Source organism: Aspergillus uvarum (assembly GCF_003184745.1).
Source record: "Aspergillus uvarum CBS 121591 unplaced genomic scaffold BO82scaffold_32, whole genome shotgun sequence".
Taxonomy (NCBI): Eukaryota; Fungi; Ascomycota; class Eurotiomycetes; order Eurotiales; family Aspergillaceae; genus Aspergillus; species Aspergillus uvarum.
Window position 1 is genome coordinate 1 of NW_020291329.1, and position 13,646 is coordinate 13,646.

The window sequence follows — 13,646 nt, forward strand, 5'->3', positions numbered from 1 at the left end:
CCCTAATGTAAACCCCTAATCTGACAACCCTAATGTAATACCTTCGGCGGAAGGTTCATCCAGTACTGATGGGCTGAGATTTCTCCGGATTTTTTGGCCGTCTGTGGGCGGGCTTCGGCCAATCGGACGAACTTTCCTCCGGTATTATATTGTTGTTTTGTGATGCAGCTAACATGTGTGATTGCTGCCTAGCTAAGAACAGAAGTATTGGCCAATCCAAATTTGGAATATATTATTTCTGGAATTGGAATTTGTATCTTCCATGTCAGAACAGCGCGTTGAGCGACTTTATTAAAAACAACAAAGTACTTTAGTACAGGGAATAAGTTATTCCAGCAGTAAAAAAAGGGGTAGTCCAACCTTCTTTTTCTCCGGAATTCTCAATCTCCTCGATTGGCAAGGGCATAAATTGACACTATCAACCCAGCCCTGATGAGCCACCAACAGCGAAAGTTCTGACACTGTATACACACGTTGTTCTCAGCTTACCCTGTTAAAGACGCTCATCTCCTCTGCAATCATTGCACAGCCTCTTATCACTGATTAATGTAAACCCTAATGTAAACCCTAATAATTTTATAAAATAGCCTAGTAGGTGTTATGGGACGGATAGATTGTGCTAATCAAAACGTGCCTTAGAACAAGAAGAAATAGCTAAAGAGCTATTTCATCTGTTTGTACAAAATTCCTTTATATATATACTAAGCTAGTACTAGTTTAGTACTTAGTATACAAGATCTTAGATGCCAACTAGTATCTAAAGCCAAGCTTTATAATAGGGTCTTAATCCTATAATAAAAGCCCCTTCTTTTTTCTTTTTAGTATCTTCTGCGGCTTTTATTTATACAAACAGCCGTCTAGAGTCTAGAACAACAGTTCTGTGTTTTAGCCTTTTTTAAATAATATTATAGCTGGTTAGTAGGCAGTATATATATAGGTAAGACCTATATTATTTATTATAGCTTTTTTTTTTATATAAACCCCTTTCATTTAGTAAATATAGTAATCTTTTAGTAAATAAAATCTCTTCTTTCTGTATATTCCTCTTTTATCCAGTAAATGAAATCTTTTCTTATACTATTTATACAACTGGTTTTAAGGATATGGTCAGGCTTAGCTACTAGTATTATATAAAGTATATAAAATACTATATAAAAAGGCCACTCCCCCCCCTTTTTAGCTTTTCTTTTTTGTATGTCTTTTTCTTATTCTTTTTATTACTAATTATTTTTTTTTTTATCTGTATAATTCCTATTATTTTTTCTACTTGTTAATATTATGTCTTCTTCTTCTAATACTGGGGCTGATAAGCCTAATTATCTGGATAATATACTAATTCTTATTTATTATAATCTCTTCTAGATCTTTTCTACTTTTGCTAACTGTAATTTACTTTTTTTTATTTATATAATATATAACTATTTATAACCCCCGCACTGGTAATACAGAGTACTGGATTACTATATAACTAATAGTATATAAAAATAAAACTTTATTCTAACTTTGCTATATTCTAGACTAGCAGTATATTTAGCATTTCTTTTACTATAAATTTAAAATAAAGATTAGTACTTTTATTATAGCCTAGATAAAAAAATCTAATAGTATTTCTATATAAGATACTAACAGAGTTAGATATATACTAGATACTTTTTTTATATTAACAGCCTTTTAATTGCATCCTATGGTTTGGTAATATTATATTATTATAAGTATAATAATCAGATAAAGTTCCAGCAGACTATACAGCTGCCTAAATAGTAAAATAAGACCTATATAAGCTGTAAGTTTAAAGATTATAGTATATATTATAGCTACTATAATTTAGATAAGTCTAAATATAAGCCTACAGCTATTACTACTTTTTTTTAAAATATTATTAAAAAATTAGTAGATTAAATTAGTATATAAGCTAAATTTAGTATAGCAGTGTTTATTTTTTTTATTAGATTAAGCACAGCTCCTTTTAGTTAGTTTTAAAGAATTAAAAAAGGCTTTCTTTTTTTTTTTTTATTTCTTTTTCTTCTTTTTTTATCTCAGATTCGTACGAATCAGAGCTGAGGGGGAAGAGTATTAGTATAATTCTTCTTCTATCCTAGCTTTTAATTATCTGGTAGTTAGTTAGGGTTTGGCTGGGACTACAGCTGCCATCTTATAGCTGCTTTTATATTATTAAGTACTAAGGCTGGTTTCCGGGTTGGTTTTATATAGTTTTTTTATTTAATAAGATACTATAATTAGCTCTTCCGGCCTTTTATTATATATTATTTATTAAGAATTTCTTTAACTTTATATTCTTTTTTACTGTTAACTATTATAAATAGTGGTTATAAGTCTTTTTTATTTTATAACAGTAATATATTATTAGCTGTTGGACAAAGTAGGTTGATATAAAATATAGAATAAATATTTTTTAATATATTAAATTATATAGTATATAATCCTATTCTTTCTAAAATAGTATATTTTATATTTTTCTAATTTAGCTTCTTACTAGGGTGATTTATATAGATATTCTATAGGCTTAACTATATCTAATTGCTTTTTTAGTATAATAAGGCAGCTTATTAGAATTAATTAGCCTGTTTTTTAATATTCTGTTATGTATAGGCTATAGTACTTTAGACCCAGTTTAAGATATTATATATTTTTTATATAATTATATCTTTTTATTAGATAGGGCTGGAAGCAGCAACCTTTAGATTTATACTTTAAACTATTTTTTAGCTGTTTAGATTTAATTTATAACTATAGCTTAGAAAAAATAATAAAAATCCTATAGCTGTATTTATACAGCTGTTAATTACTAACTCTGCTAGAGGCAGTAGGTTTATCTAGTTTTTTTAATTATAGTTTATATAGGCTTTTAGATATACTTTCATAATACTATTTATATATTCTATTATTTTATTTATTTAAAAATAATAAACTGTAGATAGTCTTTTAGTAATTTTTAGTAGATTGTATACTTTTTTTTATATACAACTTATAAACTGGGTGCCTTAATCTAAGACTATAGTTTTTAAAAGACTATATTATTTAAAAACTGTTTTAACTAAGGCCTTAGCTGTAGCTTCGGCAGTAATTTTTTTTATTATATAAAATATTACTTTTTTTATTAGTCTGTTTATAATTACTAGAATATTTATATACAACTTACTTTTAGGCAAGTTAGTAATAAAATCTATTATTAGTTTTTACTAGGATTAATCTAGTATTGGCAGCAGTTTTAGTAATCTATACTTTAGTTTTTTTTATAGCTTTATATAACTGCAGATATTATAGTTTAAAATATATTTTTATATATTTTAGAATATATTAGGCCAGAAGTATATTTTACTAAAAAAAAGATAGATCTGTTCTTAGCTGGAATATTCTATAATAAAAGGATTATAGTTGCTTTAAATAAGATCTATATAAAATAGTTTATAATTAAAAACCTATTATTTTTTTTAAAAGTATACCCAAACTCCTTCTGTTGAATATTTGTTTAGGGAGACTTTTAGTTTTAACTGGAGTAAAAATTTATATACTTTTTTTTATATAAGCTTTACTAGGTTTTAATAATCTATATCTGCTGCTAAAGTATAGGTCTAACTGTTTTTAGATCTGTCTTCTAATTCTAACAGTTTTATAATAGTCTGCTGTATCTATTTTAAAAAGTCTTTATCTAATTTTATATTATATTTTTATAACTATACTGGGGCTGTGGTAAGTAAACCAGTTTTAGATTTTAAATCCCCTTTTAATATTCTACTAAAAATCTGTATTGTATAAGATAATATTCTAGAATCTTATTTATTAAGTATATTCTATTTTTATTATAAAAGGGCATCTGCTTACTTGTTTTTTATTTCTTTTTAAAAAACTAGTTTAAAGTTAAATCTGCTTAAGATTAAGCTTTATTGTATATATCTCTCTATAAGTTTATATAATTTAAAAAAGTATTTTAAATTCTTATAATTAGTAACTACTATAAACTCTGGTATTAAGTATAACTTAATATTCTAAGCTTTTAGATATTATATAACTGCTAGTAGTTTTTTATTATAAATCTTATAATTACACTCAGCTGGTGTATTCTATTTAGAAAAATAGATATAAAAATACAGCTTTTTATTTTTATCTATCTAAAAAAGTATTTTTTTTATATTATAGCCTAAAGAGTCTGTTTCTACTACTATTATATATTTAGGATTAAAAAAACAGAAAACAGATTTAGTTGTAAATTTTTTTTTTAATATCTAAAAGCTGGTTTTGTACTTTTAGGTCTATTAAAAGGGCTAATCTTTCTTAGTTAGATTTATAAGTAGTTGTACAGAAGCTAAGAATCCAGAAATAAATTTATAGTAAAAGTTTATAAATTTTAAAAAGCTTTAGACAGCTTTTACTGACTTAGAGCTTTTTTACAAAATAATTATTTTAATTTTTTTTAAATCTATCTTAATATCTTACTCTGTATGTATAATAAATCTAAGGTAGAGAGTTTCCTTTTTTTTAAACTTATACTTTTTAATATCTAAAAACAGGCCGGCTTTTTTTAGTTTCTGTAATATTTTTTATATATATTTATAGTACTTTTTAACATCCCTATCTGTATAAATTAATATATTGTTAATATAGGCTGAACAGAATTTATTAAGGTATTTATATAATATCCAGTTAATATACTTTTAAAAGATATTTAAAATATTTGCCAGTCTAAAGAATATTACTAGCTATTTATATAGCCTATACTATATATAAAAGGCTGTTATCTATTCTTAACCCTTTGTAATACAGATTTTATAAAAGGCGGATAAAATATCTAGTTTAGTAAACTATTTTACTTTTCTAATTTGGTTTAAGATCTTATAAATCAGAGAAAGCAGATAGCAGTTTTTTTTTATAATTATATTAAATATTTAGTAATCTATACAGAATCTTAACCCTTCTTTTAGCTTTTGTATAAAAAGTACTGGGGCTGCTACTAAAAAGTAATTAACCTATATAAAGTTTTTTTCTAATAGTTTAGTTAGTTTAGACTGTAGAACTATTAGTTCTTTTTAAAATATATTATAAAAAAGGCCCTATAGAACTTCTGGCTTTTTTTTATTCTAATATATAAGCTTAATTTTATAGTTAATATCCTTTTTTTAGTATAGCAGTAGTTTCTCTGTATTTTTTGATTAGAAGAAAAACAGAAAGTTCTAATAATATTTAAAAAGTATTATATATAGATTAATTGTTTTTTTAATTTAAAGTACTTTTTAAATATTGGTAAGTAAGACTGTAAATACTTTTATACTTCTTTTAGATCTTTTTTATAAATAGTCTTTAAATCCTGTTCTTATAATTAGCTGAAGTTTTAGATTTGTATATTATAAATATAGTAGGTCCTTTAATCTTATTTTAGTTGTATATAGAAATAATTATTCTTAGCCCGGTTTTAAAATACTATTATAATAGGACAGCCAGCTTTTTCTTAGGATTAAGTTATATCTAAGATTATTAGGTATTATATAAAAGTATGCTTTTTTTTTAGTATAGGATCCTATATCTATTCTTATCTGTATAATGGAGTGGATTAGCATCTTATTACCTAAGATTCTTTATACCAGTCTTAGATTAATACTAATAGTTAACAGGCTATTTACTTTAGCAAATATTTTATTTATAATACTATAGATTAGGTATTCTAAGTTAATAAAAGTATAGGTAGTTGTAGTAAGATCTAAAATAGCCTCTACTAAAAAAAAGTATATAACTATATATTTTTTTTAAAAATTTTTTTACTTTCTTTTAGTTTTATCCAGTGATTTTTATTTAAATATATAACTTTATACTAGACTTTTTTTTTTCTTAAATTAGAGTCTTTATTTAAAAAGGTGTACTATTTTTTTTATTACTAAGGGGCGGGCATAGCAGCAGCTATACTTATTAGTTATACAGCAGGTTTTAAAAGGTATTAGTAGATAAGATATCTGTTTTGCTTATAATAAAAGCAGCAACCTGCTTTATATCTTTTCTGTATTTTACTGGGCATTACCTATTAAGCCTATTTTTAGAGGTTGTTGGTAGTTATACAGAAGTAGTATTTTTCTTACTATACAACAGCTATTTAAATAGATTTCTACTTTATTAGTTTAAAGCTTGGTTTGCATTATACTGATATAGTTTTAATATAGCTTTTTTTAAAAAGAAAAAATACTTTATTAAGATTATGATTTATACAGCGCAGTTAGTTGTAATAATCTTTATATATAGACTTTTAAAAAATTCCAACTAATTTTTTAATAAGTTTTTAGTTTACTACAGTATTTAATATAGTTTTTTTTATTTATCTGACTAATTATACCCCTCTGTTTATAGCAGAGTTTTGTTAAAGTTGTTTAAAAATTCTTCTAGTTCTATTTTTTTCTATTTTATTATATTTATCCGGTTTAGGGCTTTTTATTATATATTAGGATCTCTAAACATTTTATCTATTACTATAAGTATATTTTTAAGTTGTATTATTTTAGTATTTTAAGATTTAATCTAAAAAAGTATTTGCTGTACTATCTGTCTGTATAGTTAACTATAAATATAAAAAACTTATTCTAATCTGGTAAAGTAGCAATTTCTGTTAATCATAAGTTTTATATATATATTTAATTTAAATAGTTTATAATTGTTTTTATTTTTTCTATTAAACAGTTTTATATTAGAGTGCTAAGGGTGGGGTCTGTAGTTTAGCTTATATAGTTGCTATAGGGGGTTTTCCTTTGGTTTACTATTAACAGTAAGAGTTGTATTATAACTTTATAATTTATTTATCTGCTTTTTAAAAGCTAGTTTCTATTTTATTATTTCTATACAGAGGCTGATTAGCTTCTGTAAAAAAAGTTGTATATTATTATATATAGCTGCGGATACTGCAGTCGGCCGCAGTCCTTTCTAGTCTATTTATTCTATTATTCTAATAATTCTTTTAGTTTTATTTTATTTTATTTATATGCCTAGTCGGGCTCCGTCTAGGGCTTTTTAATAAGCTATTTTTAATATTACAGAACAGATAGATTGTGCTAATTAAAATATACCTTAGAATAAAAAAAAATAGCTGAAGAGCTATTTTGTCTGTTTGTACAAAATTTCTTTATATATATACTAAGCTAGTGCTAGTTTAGTACTTAGTGTGCGAGGCCTCAGGTGCCAACTGGTGCCTGAAGCCGAGCTCTATAATAGGGCCTTGGTCCCATAACAGTAGGTAATAGTAGGATATAAAATATAAAACTAAACTAGGGGTAACTTTCTGGATTTAATTATAAAGGGCTATATATCAACTATAGAAAATAGAGTGGATTTTTTTAACCTGACGGTTAACCGTTTTAAGCAATACGGTTAAAAAATACAGACACAGGTATAAAGATAAAATACTATATAAATCTTTATATAATTTAATATATTGTAATTTATATTATTAAATATAATACATATATTATATATATATTTTACTTACCTAATACACTACCAATACAGTATATTACTCAACGGTTAAAAGTTAACTAATAAAAATGGCCTGAAACTGATTAGTCATGTATTTAATACTATATAGTTGTATTGGACTGTATTTAAAATGTAAAATATAAATAAAAGTTTAATTCAATTGGAATTACAGTTTGAAAACATAACTATACAATAGAATATATATTCAAATACAGATTTTAAGAGCTTGGTTTTTAACCTGTTTTTCAACCAAAATCCACTCTAATAGAAAAAAACATTTATATAAAAGAAAAGTTCAGATTTCTACTTAAAGAATTTATAAATATTTATATTTACTGGAACATATTATAAAGTTTGGAAGTATTCTTAAAATCAGCTCTATAAAAGATATTTATAAATAGATTTAAAAGACCTTGACTCCAGCACTGCAGCAGTAAAAAAAACTAATACATATATTAATTTATTTATAGATCACACATTAAACAGTATTTATACTTATACTATCTACTATATATTTATAATTTATTAATTGTTAACTGTAGAAGCTAATAACTGGAATAAAAGCTAAAAAAATATATATTATAATAGCCTACCTAGACTATATTTTAAATAATTTATAAAAAAGCAAAGCAGCTGACCCTGTTATAAAAAAATAGACTGGCTTTTATAAGTTTTCTAAAATACAGGTGGAAAACCCTATAAATAAATAGTAAAAAAATCTGATTAAAATTCTTAAAGCTAAGCTAAATGTTGTACAATACCTGTGGCATGCGGTCGCCAGCTTATATTCTGATACTAGTTCTGTTCTTGATTCATCGGGCTTCCAATCCAGGTTCTTATATCAGTATAAAGCTGACCCCTTTTTTCTAAAATATATATTAGCACTTAAAATCTTTAGGACGATTAGGAATCCCTAAGAATTAGTCTTATAATTAAAAGAAGACTACTTTTAACTGTTGCCTTGCCTAACCAACATGTCTACTGTGTCAAGTAGTTCCTGACAGAAACTGTCTAAAATAGGCAGCTATCTAACTGGTCAGATAGTTGCCTATTTTAAAACAGCAATTTCTAAAAACCTTTATAACTTTATAGATTTTAGGCTTTAAAAGCTGTACCTATACTCTTTCTAATCCTTTTTTTCTTTCAATTCATTTTAAGAACTTTTATATTCTTTTTCAGGCAACCTTTTTTCAGACCTAAATATAGGGATTTGGTATATAGATTGTGGGTTCCAGGCTTAAATAGTGCAGTCTGGACTTTTAATCAACGTAAGCTTATCCGCTTTGTGCCAGGAAGTAGACTCTGCCAAAGGAATCAGAAGATGTTTATTAATTTTAATCAATAGTTTTATTAGTTTTTCAATATTATTATAAAATATCTACGTAGGCTTTAGCTTTAACTATTCCTTAGATACTAATATTGAGACAATTTTATACAGTTTTAATAGACTATTTTTATTCTGGTTGTGGTTGACCCTAACAGACCAGTTTTAAGACCGGTCTAGAAGGATCAAATAGAAATATTAAAGTTGCAGTCTCTCCCTGCCTTTATCAAATTTAGACCTACCATGGCTTTGTAGGAGATCTGGACAGTACTTATGACAAAACGCAGTTGGAATTGATGGTTGAATGAAAACTTAACTCCAATTCGCGCCATGGTAGGAGTTCTGGCTACTAAATCTGGACCTCGGCCGGAGGTTAATGTCGTCAGTGCGCTTTCCGAAAACAGCCTGATTAGTGGTCATTGCACTCTAGCCCGACGGAGTTAGGTCTGGAGTGGAAGAGCCATAATCCATGACAATTGGCGCGGGTTGGAAACGTATTATGATGTGGCTTGGAAGTTCGGGTCGATCTGTCGGAGCACAGGGACTACACTCACCTAAGATACTGTACTGTACCGAGTAAAGTCTCCGCGACAGGTGGCCTAACTCTAATTGGAGCTTCCGCGGCGGGAAGCGGGGAATTCCCCTGCCGCGTGCTCCGGGGTTCGACCTCGCTGTCATTACTTGGTCAGCAGTTTATCCTAGATAGTTTAGCTGGCCGCAACTCCGTACCAGCCACCCAATTACACAAGCATGCATCGCTTCCCACACGAGCTGCTTGTCACGCAAGCAAAGACTCCATCAGATTAGTATTCGACGTGCGGGAAAGACAAGGAAGGTTATGCCACCGCATCACATGACGCTGGCTACGACAGACCAACATGTCATGTATTTGTAGAACCAGGAGCAGGAGTTTCTAGTTTCCGCTAAGATCTACGGCACAGTCGGGTTCCATAGGATACCAGGGAGATCTCCCGCTGGGGGGTATTTATGAATTAATTGGAGCTCTATGTAACAAAGTGGGGATTCCTACTTCATAAGAATTCCCCTAGCTTGACCACCCTTCTAATTCCAAGCGATCAAGTCAAATTTTGTCATGATTTCGTCAAGAAGGCCCAGATTCTGAGCACCAAGGTTACATCAATGCTGAACTCAAGGATAGTGGTGTTTTACAGCTGGTCACGCCATACAGTAGGTTTTGAGTACCATTGATCTTCAAGATTCTTTGTTGGGCCCAGGTCTCGCGGCTCCGCCCAAACGAAGTTTACACAAACCGAACTGAATCGTGTTTACTACCTTGTCAAACTAGATAGAGAATCCAAGTCGGGTCCAGAGCGTTCGATCTTATTTTGAAACACGGATGCAGCTGAATCGACCGTCCACCTGATAGTTAGTTCTCGTCATGTTATTAGTGGAGAGAAATCCGTGACATCACCAAGACCCTAGGTGTATGCGAAATCTCAATACTTCTAGAGTTTGATCGAGATAAACCTCTCCATAGTTATGCCTACAAAAATGCTGTGACTCCTCATCACATATGTCTTATGCTTCTTTAGCCTACCCGCTATTCACTCATTACCCATTGACTTGATCTTATTTTTCATGTTCACCTTCATCTGACGTCCATTGAGATAACTACAAATGTCCCAGCTAACATATCCAATCCAAGGCATTCCAGTAGACACAGGTCGTTTGGAGCCTCCTACACGGAAGGAAATCACTGCCTGGCTTTCCGACACGGCAAATGCGCACCAAGTATCTTTGTTTATGAGAGCTCTCACCGAGTTCCAGCAATTATCTCCAACCAATGATTCACTTTCGTATTACCGGATTGCAGGTTCGTATAATCAGCAGCCCCTTAGAAGGATGCTTCTCATCTCCTTAACAGGTATTCATGGCGAACCAGATGTAGAATGGGATGGGGTTGGTAACCCCCCAGGAAGTGGTTTTGCTGGTTGGTGGTGTGCGCATAACAAGGAGACATTTGCAACCTGGCACCGCCCATACCTGGCGTTATTCGAGGTTAGTGGCAAGTTGATGCATTTAGCAGAAATGAACATTGACACCCACGAAAATAGCAACGGATATATGAAATTATGCGGAAGATTATTGAGAGAGATGTTCCTGCTCCACAGGTGTCTATTTGGGAGGAGGCGGCGAAAGAATGGCGTCTGCCGTATTGGGATTGGGGAGCAAGGCAGAAGTATCTTAATGACTATGGCTTGCCAGAGATCCTCACGAAAGAGAGAATCGATATTATCAACTTGATTCATGACAGTCCCCCTGTGAATATTGTGAATCCGCTTTGGAAATTCACCAACCCTACCGGCGAAGCCATGGGCCACAGGTCAATGGGGAGATTTCGCCTCCAAGGAATCCCGGTTCGTAATACCCCAATGAAGCCAGCATCGAACATGGTGCTCATTATTTGCAGTGGAATAGGGCCCGAGCAACAAGCAGGTGGGGTATTGCGCTCAACCAAGATGAATCGACCTGGACAGACGGCGTCAATGATTGGGAAGAGGCTAATGAAGCGATCCGAACCCCCTCCCTGATTGGGTGGTTGCCAACATCTATTGCGGATGCCGTCTATAGATTGTTTGCCACAACTTTCAGTTCATGGGAGTCGTTTGAGTCGAAGAAGTTTCACAACCCTCCTACATCCGCAGACTATTTGTCGTTGGAATTTGTACACGACGGTATTCATGTATGCCACTTATTTCAAGAACTGAGAAGGCTGGTGCTGACTTGTTTTAGTCAATGACAGGAGGGTTTGAGAGGTTGGGAAGGGGTATTGGACACATGGCCGACCCCTCGGTTGCCGCCTTCGACCCGATATTTTGGCTTCATCATTGGCATGTATTGTTATCCTGAGAGAACGCGTACTCATCCTGACTTCTTCTAGTAATGTGGATCGCCTTGCCACGATATTCCAGGCACTCCACGAGAATATGTGGTTTGACAGTGCGTCGGGCGTAGGAGATGTTCCGCTGGACCCCTTCCATCGAGACGCCTCAAATACACCATGGACATCGAATTCATGCAGAGACTGGAAGGCAAGCTTCAAATATGACTACGATGATTTCACTGTGCCAGGTCAGCCAGCAGGTGTTGCACCACGTTCATCAACACTGAGATCTAGTAGTGGTGACGCGCCGCGGGATGATGAGAGAGATCTTCCCACCCTGAAAAAAAGAATAAACGAGAAGTACGGCGTTGTTCGAAGAGAAATCATGAATTCACCAAGCATGAGGGGGAGAGAAAACGACTATGTCATTAACATCGTCTATGATAGGTAAGTTGTTTGTTCTGCATGCACGAACAGAGATACAGGACTCATCCAAAACGCATTCATCAATGTGTTCTCGGCTCATTGATTCTTTTGCCAGATATGCTTTGGATGGAGCGGCATACTTCATCCACTTTTTTCTCGGCGCGCCTCCAGGGGAGGTGAGCTTCTTTCGCCATGCCAACAGCTACATTGGCAGTGTCTACACTTTTAGCAGCAGCCTGGAAGAAAGGGGTAGAACTGTACAGTGCCACAGTTGCCTGGAACAGAAAAAGCAAGGGGTGTTATCTACCGCTCAAATACCTATCACGAATGTGATACTCGGTTGTGCAAAAGACTCCAGCAGAACAAGCTTGCACTCTATGACACCGGACGAAGTGGAATCGTACCTGGAGAAGAACTTGACCTGGAGAGCCGTGATTGCTATTGAGGTAAGTAGTGTTCCATTTCTTTCCTGCACTCCTAGTCTCACACCACTCCAGCGCTTCCTGCGGCTAATTTACCCTTTCCCCAGGACCCAGGAGACCCTCTGAGCGCAGGCCTTATTGATATGACGCGTATTCCTCGAACCAAGATCTACGCTATGAAGGGTACAGTTTCCCACTCAGAGAATGACTTCGAACTATCGACATATAGCGATTATACGTCTATGTGGCGAGCTACAGCAGGCAAGCCAGGTGGTGCTGTTAGAGAAAATGGGTAATCGGGCAGGTAAAATCTGATAACACTGGCCTGGGAAGACTCCGGCGACAGGGCACTGAGCCTAAAATTCAATTACCCAACTAGGTAATACATGATGTTCCCGGCGACAGGGTCCGGCCCAATGTTCTTCCACAGCGCTGCGGGAGAAGGAGGATCGGGTCGAGGTGGATATTGCTCGAATAGCAACTTGAGGACTGATGACAAGAAGTACATCACTTTGCTGAACCGATTCGCGCCATAAGGTCAAGGCTTCTTCTAATCCACAGGGTTGGTTGAATATATCTTGTTTGTATCAAATTAGGACGTGAGTAGAACTTTACGAGCTATTGAATTAGTTCTTAGTATAAGGGCTGAAGGGTGAAATAGTGTGGTGAACAAATGTCCCTTGCGATAGCCAAAGTGGTAGTATTTTGCCTTAAGATGTTGTTGCTGATCTTCTAACTTCGCGGGACTACTGCTGCCTCAGGTGGTTCCGCGACCACCTTGCTTAACTGTTACATAGCTGATGCCTTAGGCCTTTTTTATATACATCCCTTCGCAATATCAACCGCGAAGGATGAAAGGGCTCGCATGGCCCTTACACTTAGTTTTTATAACTGATAAACTATATCTACTTATACCATACAAAAATATCAATTTTCTCGATTTTTATTTTAAAAATTAATATCTCAGCCATTTTTTTGATATTTTGAAAAGGGTTTTTTTAATGTTTTGAAAACTTAACTATTTATCGGATTTTTGGACTGTTTTTAGAATCTTTAGATTTAAATTAGAAGAGTTATTCCGGAAAAACAAAATTTATGCTGATTTTAAATTTCGGCTTAATTATAACATCTTTTCTATATTTAAGGTTATATTATATAGACA

The 13,646-nt window shown here is 32.2% G+C and overlaps 1 protein-coding gene across 1 annotated transcript; it reads left to right on the plus strand.

Moving 5' to 3' along the window:
* Nucleotides 1–10,262: 10,262 nt before the first annotated feature.
* On the plus strand, nt 10,263–12,780 carry tyr1 (tyrosinase; the record flags this gene model as incomplete). Its single annotated transcript, XM_025638631.1, has 8 exons — nt 10,263–10,625; nt 10,677–10,810; nt 10,867–11,169; nt 11,223–11,495; nt 11,546–11,643; nt 11,694–12,083; nt 12,178–12,508; nt 12,544–12,780. The coding sequence occupies exons 1-8, from the start codon at nt 10,430–10,432 to the stop codon at nt 12,778–12,780; spliced, it is 1,962 nt and encodes a 653-aa protein (XP_025491133.1). The 5' UTR covers nt 10,263–10,429.
* Between the last annotated feature and the right edge of the window lie 866 nt (nt 12,781–13,646).